At 38.8% G+C, this 20,779-nt stretch overlaps 2 protein-coding genes across 2 annotated transcripts; one reads left to right on the top strand and one right to left on the bottom strand.

Moving 5' to 3' along the window:
- Positions 1-333: 333 nt before the first annotated feature.
- On the bottom strand, positions 334-11,904 carry LOC133618741 (guanylate kinase-like). The gene is made up of 7 exons (XM_061979383.2): positions 11,743-11,904; positions 6,097-6,210; positions 3,685-3,726; positions 3,372-3,607; positions 2,281-2,365; positions 2,129-2,214; positions 334-1,746 (listed from the first exon to the last, which is right to left on the bottom strand). Exons 1-7 carry the CDS (start codon positions 11,774-11,776, stop codon positions 1,708-1,710), a joined length of 636 nt encoding a protein of 211 aa, XP_061835367.1. The 5' UTR covers positions 11,777-11,904; the 3' UTR covers positions 334-1,707.
- LOC133618739 (multiple myeloma tumor-associated protein 2 homolog) lies at positions 11,879-18,904 on the top strand. Its single transcript, XM_061979381.2, has 8 exons — positions 11,879-12,423; positions 14,608-14,758; positions 14,828-14,873; positions 14,967-15,049; positions 15,289-15,361; positions 15,908-15,990; positions 17,775-17,900; positions 18,495-18,904. Exons 1-8 carry the CDS (start codon positions 12,327-12,329, stop codon positions 18,742-18,744), a joined length of 909 nt encoding a protein of 302 aa, XP_061835365.2. The 5' UTR covers positions 11,879-12,326; the 3' UTR covers positions 18,745-18,904.
- The last annotated feature ends 1,875 nt before the right edge of the window (positions 18,905-20,779 follow it).

Genomic DNA, 20,779 nt, shown 5'->3' with positions numbered 1-20,779 from the left:
GTCTAGATAAATATACAAGCAAACCAACAGGTGGTGCCTGCCAAGCAAGCTTTTCCTTTCTGTCACTCACACCCACCAGTAACTTGGCAATCCAGACACACACTAAAATAAGGTTGGGCATGTTATAAAACAAAGTTATGACGCTGGATTTTAGTGGTGATGGAGCAGCGTGATATAAGAAGTATAATATGGTATACTTTTATTGCAGTCTGTTCGCTGAAAACATGATTTTGTCTAAAAACCGGTCTTGAAAAAGAGTGGTCGTCTTATATTTGGGTCATGTGACATTTGTGTCCCTGCAGAGGTAAAATTAAATGAAGAAACACACAGAAATACATTTATTGTTTTAATACCCACACAATATAAATGGGTTGTCATGAGGGAACCAAGTGACTTGTTTTGGTAAAATATTAAATAATAATGCACACACACATGTTGAGTCTTAGTCTGCCGGCAGTTATACCACAGTAAAAACATGTTTAGTTGTTCTATTAAAGTTCCTCTAATAAACACAACATTGTCACTCACTTGTTTGTTAAACATAACATCTGGGCTATTATCTTAAAGTAAAACAAAGCTTAAGTTAGCAAATGAAATACAAAAGTAAGGAAGCGTTACCTGGAATTCAAACATAAATGGTTTCAGCTGACTTACATGCTCTCCTTTAAATGTAACGTTAATGGCTTACCATCCGTGTGGCTGATGGCTTTGACCGTAAACACGGTGTCACAGTGACATGGCTGACTGAGCCTCACAGACCAGTTCTTCGACATGTCAGAATGACTTCAGTAACGTGTTTCCTCAGTCCATAAATATTTTGATGACTGCATACTAGGGGTGTCCCAATACAACTAGAGAACTAGTATTGGCCGATACAATTTCAGCATTTATCATACATACTTTTATTATTGTGTAATGTGGGGTGTTACGAAAAACGGACTTATTTATAATTAACCATCTGGAATGGACTTGTGCTGTCTTTATCTGTTTTTTGGAAACAGTTATAGACCACAATTATTAAGTAAAACTCATGACATAGTAAGTCGAATGAGGCCGACAGGTTTGTTAGTGTATACTTTCTAACATGCTTTTGCTTTGGAGACTTTGTATCTGTAAGTTATACACAACACAACTATAATTATTTGATACTTGTTTGTATTGACAAATGTGTTTTAGAAGGAACTATTGTTCATTTAAGGACACTTATTATGTATGTCTAGCTTGTGAGCTTAGCTGTTGTGTACCTGCTAGTAGCCTATAGCCTACCATGTTTAGTTTTTGTAAATGACTTGACTAAAAATACAAGAGAACACCAACTGTGTGTGCTTATTGGAGGACATATAGAAGTGAACTGGCTGTCAAGCTTTGCAGACACTGCAGGACTGCTTGTAATGGAGCGCTTACATCGGAACTTGTTTTTTGCGACACCCCCTGCTGCATACTGCACCAGTCACCTATCACACAATAGCTGACGTTTTTTTCAATACAGGTGTAAATACTAAAAAAAGGTTAAAAAAAAACATGATCCACTTTACAATGCTGAGTAATAACTACATGTCTAAATACCATGTAAACCTACATCTTTCACTTAGAGGGGATGTCTTTGTTTTGCTTTTTAGACCACCTCTATGGCTGGAATGTTCACAACGAGAGTAGTAGAGGTTTTAGTGAGGAGTATCTTAGAAATGGTGTTATGATGTCCTTCTCCTACGAGGACAAGTTGATTTTCTTGACCCCGTTGATTTCCTGATAGGAAGGAGGACATAAAACAAACCATGTCAAAGCCATTACATTTCTAGGAGTTGCTTGTGTTTTTACAGCATAATCACTGTAGTTAAATTGTACAGTGAATTGAATTCAATGTAGTGTTTAAGAGCGCTAAGAAAAAAGGCACCAGGTTGTGAAATGTTACTCACTGTTAAACAATGAGCCTTTTGGTTGATACTGTTAGTATATATTTCTTGAAATTAGTCTGTTATATTAATATGATTCGAGCTCACTTATCAATACTTTGACAAATTCTGCATTTCCAGTAACTGTAGGTTAGTATTGTAAGGAATTATACATTTAACAAGTAAGCTTTATTAGCTACTAGCATGACTCTGAATATCAAAAGAGTGTTAGTCACCTCCAGAAGAGCATCTCTTAGCTGCTCATAAGCGTCATCCAGGTTGTCGTTGACGATGACGAGGTCAAACACGCCAGCTTCTTTACCTTCACCAAGGTACAAATTCACCTTTGGGTTATCGACTTTCGAAAACAAACAAAAAACTGACTTACTAAATTCGATTTCCGCTTTAGCGGCGTTCAAGCGCTTCTGAAGGTTTTCCTCTGAATCTGTTTTTCGGCCTCTTAAACGGGTTTCCTGAAAAAAAAGCAAAAAAAATTAAGACCACGATTCATTCATTCATTACACAGGACAATCACAACTTGTTTAAGTCGGTAATGCAGTGTTTTTCCACCACTGTGCCGCGGCACACTAGTGTGCTGTGAGATAAAGTCTGGTGTGCCGTAGGAGATTATCTAATTTCACCTCTTTGGGTTAAAAATATTTTTTGCAAACCAGTAATTATAGTCTGCAAATTATGTGTTGTTGTTGAGTGTCGGTGCTATCTCGAGCTTGGCAGAGTAACAGTGTAATACTCTTCCATATCAGTAGGTGGCAGCCGGTAGCTAATTGCTTTGTAGATGTCGGAAACAGCGGGAGGCAGTGTGCAGGTAAAAAGGTGTCTAATGCTTAAACCAAAAATAAAACAAAAGGTGAGTGCCCCTAAGAAAAGGCATTGAAGCTTAGGGAAGGCTATGCAGAACGAAACTAAAACTGAACTGACTACAAAGTAAACAAAAACAGAATGCTGGACGACAGCAAAGACTTACTGTGGAGCAGAGACGGACGGCGTCCACAAAGTACATCCATACATGAGATGACAATCAACAATGTCCACACAAAGAAGGATAAAAACAACTGAAATATTTTTGATTGCTAAAACAATGTAGATGCGGGAAATATCGCTCAAAGGAAGACATGAAACTGCTACAGGAAAATACCAAAAAAAGAGAAAAAGCCACTAAAATAGGAGCGCAAGACAAGAACTAAAACACCATACACAGGAAAACAGCAAACAACTCAAAATAAGTCACGGCGTGATGTGACAGATCGTGACAGTACACCTACTTTGAGACAAGAGCTATATTGATGCATGGTTATGGTTTAAAGTCATATGCAACAATTGCGACAACGACTTTTTACTGTCAACTGAGTTTTGTTTTTTAATGATTTCTGCTGGTGGTGTGCCTCCGGATTTTTTCAACGCAAAAAATGTGCCTTGGCTCAAAAAAGGTTGAAAAACACTGAGGTAATGTTTTCTCACCAGGATGTCCAAAGACGGAGGTTGGATGGAGATGTAAATAGGATTGAGGTCGGTGCTCTTGATGTTCCTCACCCCCTGCATGTCTATATCCAGTATACAGATGAGGTTGCGGTCCTTAACGTCTTGCACGGCCGCTTTACTCGTCCCGTACAAGTTCCCGGAAAACTCTGCGTTCTCGATGAAATCGCCCTTGTTGATGGCGGCCTGCATGGCTTCCCGCGTGACGTAGTGGTAATCTGGGTGACACAACAGGTCACAAGACACCGGTGTGAAAGTTGTGAAAATGACCGAAAGAGGAGAAGGTGAGCTTTACCTTTGCCATTCACTTCTCCGGGTCGCGGATTTCTAGTTGTATCTGCGTGATGAATAGAAATCGTCATGATTACAACATTCAGACAGTTTTTCCCCATTCATTTAAAGAATTCTCTTAAGGATGAAACATTTGCTTAGGCCATGTCCACACAAACACTTTAAAAAAACTAATCCTTTTTCTATGCGTTTTGGCCTCTTTCCTCATGCAAACGTGAAAACTCTTGAAAACGCTGGCCAGAGTCAAGATAATTTATCACTTTATTGATGAACAGATGCAAACTTATAATGCCAGGAGTGTCGGTTTCCATTTCATGCAGCGTTGCGCAAGCTTTAGGCCAATTTTGGAAAAAAATTTAGTTTGGGCTGATTTTAAAGATAATGCACATGTCATTGTAGGTCGAGTATATTACAATTAACATTATCATTTTAACAGAGGTGTAATGCCACCAAGTCAGATGTGCCTGCTTTTTCCAGCTTCTGATTGGACAAAATGAGCATGAAGGCGGGTGGATGTGTTTTTGTGTAGTGTTTTGAAACTACACTCGTGGGGATGCAGATCATTTTAACGCCGGACATGTGTTTTTTAAAAATATTTTTGTTTGTGTGGGGTGTAGATTAGGGGTTCTTAACCTTTTTTGACCTCAGGGCCTAATTGTTCCACTTTAGAGGGGCCTGGGGCCCACTTAAAGGGGAACTGCACTTTTCTGGGAATTTTTCCTATCGTTTACAATCATTGAGAAAGACATGACGACGGATTGATTTTTTTTAATGCATAAGAAATATTAAGTAAACTTAAATAAAAGTCCGTTTACAGCGTAGCCAATGGGAGGTCCTCTATTCCGCCAATAAAATACAAATAAATAACCATTCAAAAACCGCCTGCAATACTCCATTTACATTTCGTGACTTGAGTATTAACCAAGTAATAGTGATACTGTTATTATAAGCGCTAACGCAGACTAACTATTTATAGCGGCGCCATGATCACTACCCTGTGTCTCTATGTTTACATCATCGAGTGGTCTGTTGTTTCCTTGCTTCCATGCTCCTTGGAAGTTTATTGTAGATCATAAGTCATGCATCTCACCTAAAAAATAGGTTGCTGAGAATGTAATCCGACAAGTTGAGACACTTTGACAGCCATTTTAGGACCCAGAACTGGCAACAACGACACGAAAAGACACTTGGTTCCTTCTGCCTCCCCACCCCGTTTCTCCGCGAAGATTGTGAGGCATTTTTCATCTAAATGAGAGTATATGAACATCCCAGCAGTTGGCATCCTAATGACAGCAGACCGTGTACAGTAAGTGATGTTTTATTATGTTTGCTGGCTCTCATGAATCTGCAGTGAGTAATAATCAGTGATAAAGAAAAAAATAGCATACTTTAAGATGCGTTTTTGAATTAATTAGTATGGCGGTACTTTATTAGTACCGGTATACCGTACAACCCTAACTGACACAAGTGGTGGAAAAGTGTGTTACAGCTGAGTACCGCTGCGGCTCAAGTAGACGAGATATTTATGACCCTGTAACTATTTGGTATTGGGCCAAAACGTATGCAGAGTATCCATACAACAGAAGAATAAGTGCCTATTACGTTTTAACAAAAGTGTAGATAGAACATTTTAAAACAGAAAGTAACCAGATATTAACAGGAAATAAACAAGTAGATTAATAATTCATCTTTTATTGCTTATCCCTCATAATTTTGAAAAAAATAACAAAATCAGAAATGACACAATGTTACTGCATACACCAGCAGCCAAATTAGCGTTAGCATTGGGGGAAATAATCAATTTTTAGATGCGACGCAATTCGGACAAGGACAATTATAAAATCGATTTGTAAATGTCAATAATCGATATATTTATTGTAAATAAATTAATTCAGATAGTTGTAAAATTTGGCTGACTTCTGCGAGCCACCTCACCAAGAGATCCGACCAGCTCCTTTAATATAGGGCACTTATGTTCCGCTTTTGCACACGTTTCCATTAATTTATTAAATGTGATGGTAATTAAAAATGCACTGTTTTTAAAAGTTGCTTATTTAGTGAAACAAAAAGAAATGTATCAATAATCGAATCGTAGCTTCATGAGGTGCCCAAAGATTCCCACCTCTACTACTAACAAAAGAGAAGTTGTCTTGTATGTTCACTTAAATGTCAAAATTATTCTTTGATTGCAATTAAAAATGTATGTTTAATGTAGCATAAGATTTTCTGTTAAAATAAAGTATCTAAATATATTTTCGTATCACTCCCAAAATATTGGTATAGGGACAAGACTAGTGTACAGTGGATTGATAGACATATAGAATTTTCACTTTTTAAAAATTGGACTACTGAAATAAATGAACTTCTAGCGATATTCTAAACTCAGTGAGGCGTGCCAGTAGTCATGATGACTTACGTGAGACGCTGAAGCCAAAGATGCTGCTGTATTCCTTCATCAGCTTCTTGAGCAGAGTGCTTTTCCCCGTCCCGGATGGGCCGCTCAGCACCACAGGCCTGGGTCCAGCCATAGCTGAAAGAGACGTCAGAGAGTCAACTTCATAAAAGACGAATGATGCGTAATCACTGGAATTTTAAATGTTGAACGGCAGGTTTTCAATCTCGGAAAACAAGCTAATAAGCCAGGCGCACCTAACGAGACTGAAATGACACTTGGCAGAAGAGAGGCAATCACTATGGAACCAGGGCGCCCTCGAGGACCAATTACTCACTAATTGCAGAGACTTATTCTGCTTGTGGAAACACAACACAACAGTGAGCCATCCAATCTTACCTCGTCTATCCTGTCACACGTTCTAACCAACGGCAGAAAGTAAACCCTTCTTGCTTCCTCGCCCTCCCTCAGTGCACACTGATTCAGCCAGGAGAGAAGTCAAGTGATTGCCACAAGCAGCAGAGCCAGCCAGACAGGGAGGGAGGGAGGGAGGGCAGGGCCATGTTTACACACACTAGTAGCAGTATAGTCCAACATTAACACCTAACATAACCCCAGCCATCAGAAATGTGCCGTTGTTTTCCTTCTATTTAGCAATGAAAAAATAGATGCAAAACACTTTTCAGTACTTACACTATCTTGCCAAAAGTATTTGGCCACCCATCCAAATGATCAGAATCAGGTGTCCTAATCACTTGGCCCGGCCACAGGTGTATAAAATCAAGCACTTAGGCATGGAGACTGTTTCTACAAACATTTGTGAAAAAATGGGCTGCTCTCAGGAGCTCAGTGATTTCCAGCGTGGAACTGTCATTGGATGCCACCTGTGCAACAAATCCAGTCGTGAAATTTCCTCGCTCTTAAATATTCCAAAGTCAACTGTCTGCTTTATTATAAAGAAATGGAAGAGCATCAGCAACTCGGGGAACAACAGCAACTCAGCCACCAAGTGGTAGGCCACGTGAACAGACATGGATGACAGGGTCTGGTGTGGATGAACTTGACTGGCCTGCACAGAGTCCTGACCTGAACCCGATAGAACACCTTCAGGATGAATTAGAGCGGAGACTGAGAGCCTGGCATTCTTGACCAACATCAGTGTGTGACCTCACCAATGCGCTTTTGGAAGAATAGTCGAAAATTCCTATAAACACACTCCGCAACCTTGTGGACAGCCTTCACAGAAGAGTTGAAGCTGTAATAGCTGCAAAAGGTGGACCGAAATCAGATTGAACACTATGGGTTAGGAATGGGATGGCACTTCAAGTTCATATGTGAGTCAAGGCAGGTGGCCAAATACTTTTGGCAATATAGTGTATATCGAGTATCCGACGATTAACAGAGGTTAATCCACATGACGCCTAAATGCTTACTGCAAGTAAAAGTATGACAACAAAATACACTCATGAAGCAAAACAAAATCACAACATTTACAAGCCGCTTGTCTTGTCTCTGAGAGCCCGAAGCAGCCAAGTTGTGTTTGCAGGTGCAAATGACAAGAGTCATTCTTCCTCGCCTCTTGAACGCTTGCCTTAAAAGAACCATGGGGAGCTCCTTTCTTTGTACATGCAAGTGAAGAGGCTGCAACAGTCCAAATAGCTCTGTTCTACAAATAAACATACACAGACTGTTTTTGGAACTATTATTTTCTACCTACTGTTAAAACCACAACTTCTCAAAAGACAACGATTGTTTCAGTTAAACATTAGACACTAATGTCATTTTGATATTGATATTGTCTTTATTTTAGGGATGTTATGATCGTGGATTTGCTGATTCTGATACCAATAATCCATGAGCGAGATCAACCGATACCAATACTGATCACATGTATTACCTGTAAATGTTTCTATATGTTTATGGTGAGTGCTCTTGGTAGTTCCTGTTTCTCTTTTGTTACATACAATTGTTTGAGCAAAACAAAGTCAATAGTACACAACAACTAAACAAAATCTAAAACTACTATCTATTATTTAGTGTAGGGCTGCAACTAACAACAAATTTGATAATCGATTAATCTGTCGATTATTAATTCGATGAATAATCGGATAAAAGAGACAAACTACATTTCTATCCTTTCCAGTATTTTATTGAAAAAAAAACCCAGCATACTGGCACCATACTTATTTTGATTATTGTTTCTCAGCTATTTGTAAATGTTGCAGTTTATATATATATATATATATATATATATATATATATATATATATATATATATATATATATATATATATATATATATATATATATATATATATAAAAGAGCCTCTGCGCAGTCATCGATCCAACGAATCGATGACTAAATTAATCGCCAACTATTTTTATAATCGATTTTAATCGATTAGTTGTTGCAGCCCTAAGTTAGTGCAATTCCATCCATCCATTTTCAACCGCTTATTCCCTTTGGGGTCGCTGGAGCCCAATTGTTTTTAGTATTTACCCTCAAAGGCATCTTGTATCCAGGGAGTTATTCTTAAAATTTGTAAACAATAACTAAAACAATGAAATATTTTGAGAAAATACAAATATTAATGTAATTCTTCTAGTATTGATCATATACTGATACTACCCTTGGTATCATCAACACCACCAGTTCATGGATCGATCCACTCTCCTCTTATGTGCTGTGTACTGACTGTGACAATACTGACACACCAACAGACTTTTATTAATTTACATGGTAATTTCATGTTAATATCTGCTTACTTTCTGCTCTTTCATTTACACTTCTTAAACATTACTGAGCACTTACTTTTTCTGTTGTTTCTAGCTCGCTTAGCTATTAGCATGCCTGCTCCTGCTTGCTCTCAGTGTGTAACATGTTTAGCCTCGTCCTCCAATGATAATGGTACTTGATAATGATACTTAAGATACTAAGAAATGTAGTTTATTTTCCGTTGTGGAGTTGATTAATATCAACTTAGTGGAGCAGTTCCACACTGTGAATGGAGATACACAATTCGCTGCTAGCTTGTCAAAAACAAATACAATATTAGCCAGAGGGGATCGGCATTGAAAGGTTTTAATCGACAATGACGATCATGTACTTTTTTAAGAAAATCATCCTATCAATTGGCACATCCTTACATTATACTATACAGTACTTAAATGCAGATGCCTCATTCATTTGACTTCATAGCTAATATTCTTAAAATAGTAATTATAATCTTAATTTCAATATACAGTATAATAAATTAGTTAAAGTGGTAATTACATTTTTTGTGTTAATTTCATTTATTATATTATAATTCAGTTGTGGGCCATAAGGGCCAGCAAGGCCTTCTCTACTGGCCTAACGTAACCAGAAATCATGATGATAAAGATAAAAGTAACTTTCCCTAAATATCTAAAAGTATTCATATTTTCTTCATGTCATATTACGTTCCTTCCAGCGCTGTTGTTTTTAGGTTACAATTTGTATCCAATCAGAATTCAGCTAGCGTATGTTGCCATGCTGTATGAAATCTGCCTGGGGCCTTCAGAATCAACAATGCGGGCATCTGTGCACTGTAAGTGAACGGGCACATACAGTGATAGACAGTTGCGATAGCCAATCAGATCACGAGTTGTTGTCAGTAAGGCCTTACGTTGAATTTGACATTTACGCGTTCTGTGATTGGATACTCACCGGGACCGTTAGCGGATGAATTCGAGAACACATACAGTTGATAGACAGTTGCAATAGCCAATCAGATCACAAGTTGTTGAAAGTATGGTATTTTGAGAGGTAATCATTGAAGTCAGACATCACTGAAGGCCTAGGTGAGAAACGCACTGCCTGCCACTGTTATGACATCAATCTACTCCCTTTCTTTGGCAGCATGGTGTAACAGGGGTTAATGCATGTGCCTCACAATACGAAGGTCCTGAGTTCAATCCCGGGCTCAGGATCTTTCTGTGTGGGGTTTGCATGTTCTCCCCGTGACTGCGTGGGTTCCATCTGGGTTCTCCGGCTTCCTCCCACCTCCAAAGACATGCACCTGGGGATAGGTTGATTGGCAACACTAAATTGGCCCTAGTGTGTGAATGTGTGTGCGAATGTTGTCTGTCTATCTGTGTTGGCCCTGCGATGAGGTGGCGACTTGTCCAGGGTGTAGCCCGCCTTCCGCCTGAATGCAGCTGAGATAGGCTCCAGCACCCCCCGCGACCCCAAATGGGACAAGCGGTAGAAAATGGATGGATGGATACTCCCTTTCTCTCAGTATAAATCTCATATTTCTAGATGGACATTAGTGTGACTGGGGATACATTTTAAAAATATATCTTCATGATGATTAGTGAATGTATACATACAAATATTATAGACTGGTTTACATAATTTGAAATAGAATTACTTCAATTTTTTATGACACTTTTTGGAGTTACAATTTGGTTCCGTGAGTTCGCCATAAAATGTGCCTTCATTATAATTTCATTTTTAGGGTATGTAAGATTCCCCCGAATTTGAGCCAGACTGGATGTTGAATTTAACATGAAACATCCAAAATGTGACATATTAAACTGTTTATATCTTTAATTAATCCCATTCGATTAGGTAGCCATTGTATTGTGCTTATGAAGGACATTCAGTACATGTTGATGTCTAGGAGCATAATGATGAAAGTTTGGTTTGACCCCTTGTTGGGTTCAAATGTACTATTTAAAACAATACTGTACTGTTGCAGAGTAATTTGAGTTTATCAGTATAGGCTGACTCTCATTCAAAGCACGTGCACTGAAGATGACAAATCATGTGAGCTTTATCAGGACCCGGTGATCAAGAAAAGTCGCTTTCTCTTTCAAATCCACTGTAGTGGACCCGGTTAGAAAAGGGTTACTGCTTGGATAATACTTTAACATGCAAATCTCTTCCTGGTAAACACTAAGCTGCACATCTTTATTGGCAGTTATCCCTTGATTGTAACTCATTTGATTACGCCTTTATAACCAAGTATTTACTTTCAGAATGACCAAAGGAGCAATAAAAGGTTGTCAGTTTCAGAATTAGATAGATAGATAGTACTTTATTGATTCCTTCTGGAGAGTTCCCTCAGGAAAATAAAAATTCCTGCAGCAGTGTGCAGAATTGAGATATAATTAAAAAAGTAAATAATGGAGGTATAAATGAAAATACAATAGAAAATATAATAAGAATTAAAAAAAAAAAGTAAGAATACAAATATAACAGTAAAAATAAGAATATAACATTCCATCCATTTCCTACCGCTTATTCCCTTCGGGGTCGCGGGGGGCGCATTAATATAACTAATATAACTAAGCAGTAGTGACCATGTTATGAAAATAAAAAAATTAAAGATTATATGAAAGACGTGATGTGTATATTGCACCTTTAAAAATGTATTACACTGTTATTGCTGTTTATTGCACTGTTTTGTTGCAGTTTATTTAAGTATTGTTATGGCTTTATTGTTATTATTCACTAGCTGACCCCGATCGCCGTCTGAGTTTCATGCAAATAGGCAAAACACGCAGGAAGTCACTCGAGTAACAGTGGTTCTTTTCAGTTCATCGCAAAAAAAAAGCCTGCTTCAGCATCTCAATGGCAGTCATGGCGCATTATTAGAGATGAAATACACGTCGTTTTTTTATCAAATGAAAACATATTCCTACCTGAATAGAACCTGGCAAAATGTCTCATATACATTGGCAGCTGTTAGCACTAGACAACCTGAGGACGTCCCAGAAGAAATGTTTTAGTCCTCCATTCTGTTTCCTTGCACCGACAGCCATTGGGATTTGTTGTGCTGGCTACGTCATCACTTAGCGACGCAACACAAAACCGCGTTAAATGTACATGCGGCACGTTTTGTTAGACACAAAAATAAACATATACCATACCACTTTTAATTTTTTACTTGAATACTTACACTTAACATATGGATAGTTGTACGTGCTTTATCTAAAAAAATACAAATAAATAATAATTTTCGCTGTGACGCTAAATAGTGAGACGTGAGACACTCCAGTGACGTCAATACATGCCTTTCACAAAAAAAACGTTACCACTCGGAATTAATGTAAATATTTTTGTTCATAAAATTACAAAGATTTTGTGGTGAGAAAGCTGCGCCACGTCGCTCGGGCGAATAAGTACCCGGATGTGAGAACGGCGACGCTAGGCCGCGGCTAAAAAGCTAACAAACGGAGGAGACGCTAGCACGTTTGGTAAACCGTAACGTCATCGAGGCCCAGAAATGTTCGGTTCTTCGAGGTCCGGGGGGGTTCGAGGAGGCCAGGACCAGTTCAACTGGGATGATGTCAAAGTGGACAAACACCGAGAGAATTATCTTGGTAAGTGTGTAGCCAATGCTAACCGTTAGCAGCTACTACTAGCTTGAAAGCTAACAAACACGAGCAGACAAGTAGTAGCTATATATTATACTTGCATTCATACACAACGTGTTTAATTGCGCCCTTACCTTCAATTGCTGCGTCCTTCATCATACAAAATCGAGATTGTTTTAAATGCCGCTTTTTGTTTAGTCCAGCCTGCAGTTTATAAGGTTGTCATTGCCTCCGCCGTGTTGAATCACGTATATTGGTGCCCCCCTTCTTCGCTTGTGTCAACATACCGCGGCTACGTGGAAGGCCACCGCCACTTTTGCCAAATTACCGCATTCAACTGTGCAACTTCATGTAACGTAATTTATCAATCAATCATCAATCAATCAGTTTACTTATCGGCTCAGATCCCACATCAGGGCAAGAAAAAACTCAACCCAATGGGATACAATGAGAAACTTCAGAGGGGACCGGTGCAATGGACGTCGAGTGGATCTAGTTAATAGTGAGATAGTCCAGTCCATAGTGGGGCCAGCAGGGGATCATCTTGAGTGGAGATAAGTCAGCAGCGCAGAGACGTCCCCAACTGATGCACAGATGAGTGGTCCACCCCGGGTCCTGACTTTGAACAGCTAGTGCCTCATCTGCGGTCACCTGATAACCTCTCCACACAGGAGAGGGGGGCAAGGCAGAAAAGAGACAGCAGATCAACTACCGGTAGTCTAAAAGAGGGGTCTGTTTAAAGGCTAGTGTATACAAATGAGATTTTAAAATGCTTCTACTGACATTATGTTCTTTACAAGCGTATGTAAACTTTTGACCACTACTGTATGCAATAAGAAGTGCTATAACCATGTTATCTATTAATTATGTTTTCTTTAATTCATCTTTGTTAGAAAATCTAAAAAAAACCCATCAATACTTGCAAAGTATGTTAGATACTGTCATCAATTGTCACATTTTCTACCATCTTCAAAATCTAATTACCATATTTTCCGAACTCTAGCCCTAAATTTCCACAAGATGCGGAACAGCACCGCCCGTTCTGTTGCAGCTTCGCAGTGCAGCGAAATGGCGTGAATTTTTCGAGATCTTGTGAATCTGCGCTTATCCCGCGATAAAGTAAACATTGAAGTAAACACTGCAGAACATCTTGAGCTTTGCCGCCCTTCAGTCCCCACAGGCGGGCGCGTCTGTGACGGCCTTGACTTGACTCATGGAAAAGACGACTGTTGCCTTGCAAAATGACAGCTTTATTTTTTGTAACAAGCCACAACACACGAGTAACATCATTCCTAGCGAGCGTTACACGCACACACATTTCATTGAACGCCTACAAACCACTCCCCTGCTTGTAAAATACGATCTGCCTTGAAGACTGACTATTTAATTTTGAAGGTAACCCAGATAGTTTATTTTGTGTTTGTATGCTGTCCAAGGCAAGCAGATTTTAGCCAAGTTAAACCGTCGGGTTGTGGTGACCGGCAAAAATTGAAGCCCTGCGTCTATTTAGTGCAGGGATGTGAAATGTCCCAGCCATATCGATGCTGTTCTGTAAGCGATGGAAACGGACACATTGACTTGAATAAAAACGGAATGAGTCCGTTGCCGTGGTGATGACGTTCCGCAGCCATTTCGCATCCTGTGGAAAACGGGGGTAAGCCGCTAGGTTTTTACCAAGATATAAACCCTGCAGCATATATAAAGGTGCGGCTAATCTATGAACTTCACTAACTGCTAAATTATGAAATGGATTAGGTAAATAAATCAATGTACTAAACTGATCCATGAAGAAAAATCCTGATAAACATCTTGAACCCTTAATAAAAAAGGAGAAAATCTTATTAATCTCATAAAAGATAAAGACATCAATGATGTCTCTGTTGTGTTGGATCAGCCGTTTTACTTTCATGTTACAGGTGCCGTTTGAAAAAAATTAAGGTATGTAAATAAACATTTGCAAAATCTTTATAAGTTAGTATCTCATTCACAATGTACCAGTGTATATCTGTGGCTTATAGTTTGGTGCAGCGATTATATGAAGAAAAAAAAAAAAGTTTTTCCAAAAATTTGTGGGTGCGGCTTATATACCGCGGTGCAGGTTATAGTCTGGAAAATGCGGTATCTCTAGTATGCACCGTTATCTCCTCGTCGTCGTTCATTGTCTGTTTTGACGCTGCGGGCCGTTTGCAGGAAATTCCTTGATGGCTCCAGTGGGACGCTGGCAAAAAGGCAAAGATCTGACATGGTACTCCAGAGACAAAAAAGGCAGCAGGCCCCCCACCAAGGAAGAGGAGCTTGCCGCTGTCAAGGCTGCAGAACATGAAGCGTTGATGGCTGCCTTGTAAGTGTAATACTAGATAAATAGTCCAGGATTAAAATACCGAATCTTCATTTGTCATGTTCAATGCAGAGGACACAAGGTCATAAAGAGGCAACCGACTGGACTGACCAAAGAGGTATTGTACCGTCCCCTTTCCTATCTTAATATTGTGGTCGCATCTAAGTTAGCAAGCAATTGCAAAAACTTGGGTGTGCTTATAATTACACAGGATTTGGCAGACATCTGTAGGAGAGATGAAGATGATGGTGAAGAGAGAAATGTGGATCGAATCTCTGGATTGGGAAGCTCCAGGTGACTCTTTTTTTGTCATCTTAAAGTATATTTTTAAACTTGAACATTTGAAATATTCCTTAGTAAAACGTCACACTCATTAGTTTTTCATGAGGTCGACACAAATGGTAAACACTCAGCTCAGCTCCTTGTTTGTCCCCCTTGACATTCTGTCTTAACAAGCAGCTTTTTTCAGGTGAGAGCTGTTCTTCTCACTTGAGTCTGATGAATAATGTGTGTGTGTGTGTTTTTGTGTGCAGTGCAGCATCACGCAAAGTGGTCCTCTCCCAGCAGGAAAAGGAAGCGGTTAAAATGGGATTGCCAGTCTTTACAGTAAAAAGACACACACACACAGAATATAATAACAAACATCAGTGTTTCCCATACATTCAATTACATTAAATGTGGCTCTGCTTCTTCACCTTCGTTCATAAACACATTATAACGAGACCGTTTGTGAATGTAGCTTGACGGTACAAATCCATGCAGCAAGTGGCGGTAATCATCGTAACTGCATACACATCTGGTCTGCCAGAAAATAGAAAGAAAGAGCAGGAGGGATCCTTGTCTTTTTAAAAAAAAAACAACCAGCAACAAATCTATTTAAGAGACTTTTGGAGACTGATATGCTGATGTGGTCCCTCCCCCAGTCTAAAAAGCACTCACAGGCGAGTGCGTCTTGTATGTGACATTAAAAAGACAAAAAGAAGCAAGTTTGTTTGTTCAAATTAGAGGATTACGTCAACTGACCACCCCCACAAATATCTTGCATTTCTGTGAGAAATACTGTACATATAGATAAAGCTACATCCATCCATCCATATTCTACCGCTTGTGCCTTAATGCATAATACATAAACTATTATAACTGCACTTCCAGCACCACAAGACCAGCGTTCTTCCAGAAACTTCAACAGCAAAGTCATCAGAGAGTGTAAAGAAGGAAGAGGAGACTGAACAAAGGTAAGAAAGCATTAGCGCATTAACCACTTATACCACAAGTGTCAAACTCAATGCCCGGGGGCCCAATCTGGCCCTTCACACCAATTTGTGTGGCCCCCGAAAGCGTGGCAATAATATGTGTAAATAAAGTACCCTATCTTTTGTTAATAAATGTATTACAAAAATAAATGTACTACGTACACTTTAATCATCGTTAATAATAAAAGAAAATATTATATCGTCATACATTTCAAAACAATGTTATTGTTCAAATAAAGATAAATACTTAAATATCTGCTTGACTTATGATTTCAAAGCAATTAATCCAACAAACTGTTCATGTAAACATTTTACACTAAAACCTTTTTTACAGTAAAATCCACTTTCATTATAGAGTAATGATACACTATAAAACACAACAACCATAGCTTTTACAGTATAAAAAACTTGCATGAATTTTTACTTTAAAAAAATGGTGGTACTGTTTTTCCATTCCATATAATTTAATTCCATGTATTTTTTTATTTTATATGCTGTAAAAAAACAAAAACCTGCAAATATTTTGGTAAAATTGTGGCGACTGAGCTGCCAGTTTTATACAGTACAATCTAAAGATTTGGTTTTGTACAGCGTACGTAAAAAAAGACAGACAATTATATACACATTTTATATATACACATTTATATTCATATTGTATATTATTCACTGTTAAATGCGGCCCTCTGAGGGCAACCATGACTGCGATGTAGCCATCAATGAAAACGACTTATACCCATTACATTAGGTACACAATGTAAGGATTTCAGATACAGTCGTAATGCCTTTGCAAAGTTATTAATGCTGTTTAAATATCACATTTAAACCTGCACTGCGTCATGACTGCTGTGTATTGTGCTTATTTAGCTACACCAGGCTACATCCTTTCTCACATAAACCTATTGTTACATAAATGATATAATTTTGTTTTTTGTAAACAACTTATCTCATTTGATTATGTAGGCAAGGAGTGTCCAAACTACCCGCAACAAGTTTTTTATTGACTTATGGCATGTTCTAAAATATAATTCAATTAAGAAAAGGGGCATAATGTGATGAGAAAAAGTTGAATTCCTTATATCTATAACTATTATTACTAATGATAATATGCTTGGTTACCTATAACACATAGCTGATATACTACTCCTTAAAATAGGTGTTTGCAACTTTTACTAAAGGGCGCTAACTTTCCAAAGTGTTGTAAGCAAAGCTCTGGTACTTTACTGCCCTCTTCTGGCTTTGAGCATGTTAATACACCTCATGTTATGCACAAAACACACGCACACACTAGCTTTTGTGTGTTGTCAGCTAATTAACGTTTTGCTACTTACGTTAGCTATTATTGAATGTATTGTCCATTATAACAACAAGATGTATGTGCACGCTCTCAGGGAGTATAAGTGTGTACAAGAGAGCGATGATAGCAAGCCATTAACCAGACAAATTATTTGTTATTCTTAGTAATTGTTGAAAAAATATAGACATTAAAAAAAAAAAAAGCTCTGTTAAGCAACTAATGGTAACATAAGATAGCCGGTGGTGTTCTTGTGTCTTAGAGTCAATTTCAAACAGCCACTTCAAATTATCTACATGGGTTTCAGCCTGCTTTAAAATATGAACATTTGCCCCCGAATTCTTTGATATTTTAGTACAACTCCGAGGCGGAAAAGTTATGGACCCCTCTGGTATGGACGTACCTAAAAAAAGTGTCTATAGATCTAGCTGGACAATGACGAGTTATGCTTAATTTAACCCCCTAACGTTTTTAGCCAGGAGAGCAAAAAGAAGAAGAAAGAAAAGAAAAATAAAAAGGAGAAAAAGAAGAAAGAGAAGAAGAAGAAAAAGAGGCAAAGGAGCGATTCGTCGTCTTCCGATTCAGATGACGACAAAAAGAGGTTTGATCATTTTGTCTCAAATGTTTTAAATAATACATTTTGAAACAGATTTTTTTACCATTTATTTTCATTGCATATTTTTTCATGTCTGGGGTAAATTTTAAATTATGATTTGAGCATAAGATATTTTTAAAAATTATACTTTACTGACAGTTAGGAAAAGCTTCACTAGAGGGAGCTGAAACGTCACTAAAGCTCAAGCCATCGAAGTTGGCTATTTGCAGTGTGGACTGTAGTTCTCTGATAAATTACACATTATAGAGAGAAAAATATTTTCTTATGAAGTGACCATAGGTCATTTACTATTTACGTAACTGAAAAGAGGCATTTAGTAATGCTTGGTCAATTTATTGTATTTTTGTTTATTACTGACAATGCATAGTAATGCTTGATTGAAATATTTGTTAGTGAACTGTGAACTGAATGACTTATTGAAATTATGCAATCTGAAAAAGACTAATAAAAATGGTTGCATAGAATGTTGTAAAACGTAAAAAAGATCTTATTCTTGTACCTCGCCCTCCCCGCCCCCGGCATATCAGAAGCCACTTTGAGCCACCCAGTCAGATTATTTGTTGTCTTGTTACTCTTCAGGCCCCGAAAAGACCACCACCATCATAATCCATCATACCACAGTCAGAGCGGAGCCAGACCCTATGACAGCCATTCAAGGGGGGCACTAAAGGCACAGCGACAACCCGCCTACCCCCGCCACCGACAGCAGCGCCACGACACAGACTCCTCCGACGGGGGGTCCCCTGTCCCCCGTAACCCCTCCAGCCACAAGACGGCCCCTGGCGGTGTCGCACAAAGCCACAGGCGACGCCACGACTCGGACAGCTAATGTCCTGGCCCCCCCACCCTCCCTCTCACTCAAAGACGCAGCGCTCTTCACAAGTATGACCAGTCTTGAATACCTTGTTTAGCTTTTTGGGGGGTCATTTTAGTAGCTAGGTTTTATTGCCGGTTAATTTTTTACTGATTAAACGTCCCTCATTTGTGCACATATGCTAAGTTTTTTATCATCCATATGACAAATCTAGCTTAACTTCCACACAGCATCATTAACAATTAGCTGAAGGCCTATTAGACACAGTGCATCCAGAAAGTTTTCTCAGGGCTTCACTTTTTCAACATTTTGTTATGTTACAGCTTTATTTCAAAATGAAATAAATTCATTTTTGTCCTCAAAATTCTACACAAAATACCACATAATGACAATGCAAAAATTGTTTTTTTAGAGCTTTTTCGAAATGTATATAAAAAAAAAGAACTAAGAAATCCAACATACATAAGTATTCACATACTTTGGTCATTACTTTGTTGTCTCACCTTTAGCAGCAATTACAGCACAAAGTCTTTCTTTTTGAATACGAAGCCACAAGTTGGGAACACCTATCTTTGGGCAGTTTCGCTCATTTGTCTTTACAGCACCTCTCAAGCTCCATCAGGTTGGATGGGAAGTGTCACCCAAGTCTTAAATTCCAGAGCGCTCTGAAGCAGGTTTTCATCCAGGGTGTCTCTATGTTGCTGCATTCATCATTCCCTCTATCCTGACTAATCTCCCAGTTCCTGCTGTTAAAAAACATCCCCACTGCATGATGCTGCCACCACCATGCTTCACTGTAGGGATGGTATTGGCCTGGTGATGAGTGGTGCCTGGTTTCCTCCTAACATGACGCATGGCAAAGTTTAATCTTTATCTCATCAGACCAGAGAATCTTGTTTCTCATTGTCTGAGAGTCTTTCAGGTGCAATTCTGCAAACTTTTGCGAAGGAGTGGCTTCTGTCTGGCCACTGTAACATACAAGCCTGGTTGGTGGATTGCAGCAGATATGGTTGTCCTTCTGGAAGGTTCTCCTCTCTCCACAGAGGAATGCTGTAGCTCTGACAGAGTGATCTCCAAGACTAGGCTCTTTGTCCCCCCTATCGCCCAGTTTAAATGGCCGGCCAGCTCCAGGAAATGTCCTGGTGGTTCCAAACTTCTTCCATTTTCAGATGATGGAGGCCACTGTGCTCATTTAGGACCTTCAAGACAGCAGATACTTTTTCTTTACCCAACCCTACATTTGTGCCTCGAGACAATTCCTTTCGACTTTAGTCTTGGTTTGTGCTCTGCCAGTGTGGGACCTTAAATATAGACAGGTGTGTGCCTTTATAAATCATGTCCAACCAACAGTATTTACAACAGAGGGACTCAAATCAAGCTATGGGAACATCTGAAGTATGATCAGTTGAAACAGGGTGCCTCTGAGCTCACTTTTAATCTTAATGGCTGTGAAGATGTGATTTCTTGGTTTATTTTTTAATACATTTGGAAAAATGTTTAAAAAAACGTTTTCACATTGTCATTATTGGGTATTGTGTGTAGAATTTTGAGGACAAAAAAATTATATATTCCATTTTGTAATAAGGCTGTAACATAACGTTGAAAAGGTGAAGTGCTGTGAATACTTTCCGGGTGGACTGTACGACTATCTGATACCTACTTTTCTAACAAGGTGATTTTATTACAAAGCATCATTGAATATTTTGAATTTTTTTTAATGAAGTAATGACATGAGAGAGCTTTTAAATCTCTCACCCTTCAAGGTCTGCACTGCCATCAGAATGCTGCTCCAAATAATGTTTGCCCTCAGTTGGTTTAAATAGGGGGTATTGAGCACACTGGCACCTGTGGGGGGTGCCCTAAACAAAAGAGCAAGGCATTCATAAAGAGTGAGAAGAAGGAAAAAAAACAAAAAACAGGCAGCTTTTTTTTCTTTTCTATTTTTTTTTTTATATGGAGTACCGTTAGCCTGCCACACACAAACCAAGCTGATGGAGCAGCATGAGAGGCGGCTCCCAGACAAAGCCACCCTATGAAGGAACCCGGGACT

Source organism: Nerophis lumbriciformis, linkage group LG19, assembly GCF_033978685.3.
Source record: "Nerophis lumbriciformis linkage group LG19, RoL_Nlum_v2.1, whole genome shotgun sequence".
Taxonomy (NCBI): Eukaryota; Metazoa; Chordata; class Actinopteri; order Syngnathiformes; family Syngnathidae; genus Nerophis; species Nerophis lumbriciformis.
The sequence above is the reverse complement of the archived record's forward strand: the minus strand, read 5'-3'. Positions and strand labels throughout refer to the sequence as shown.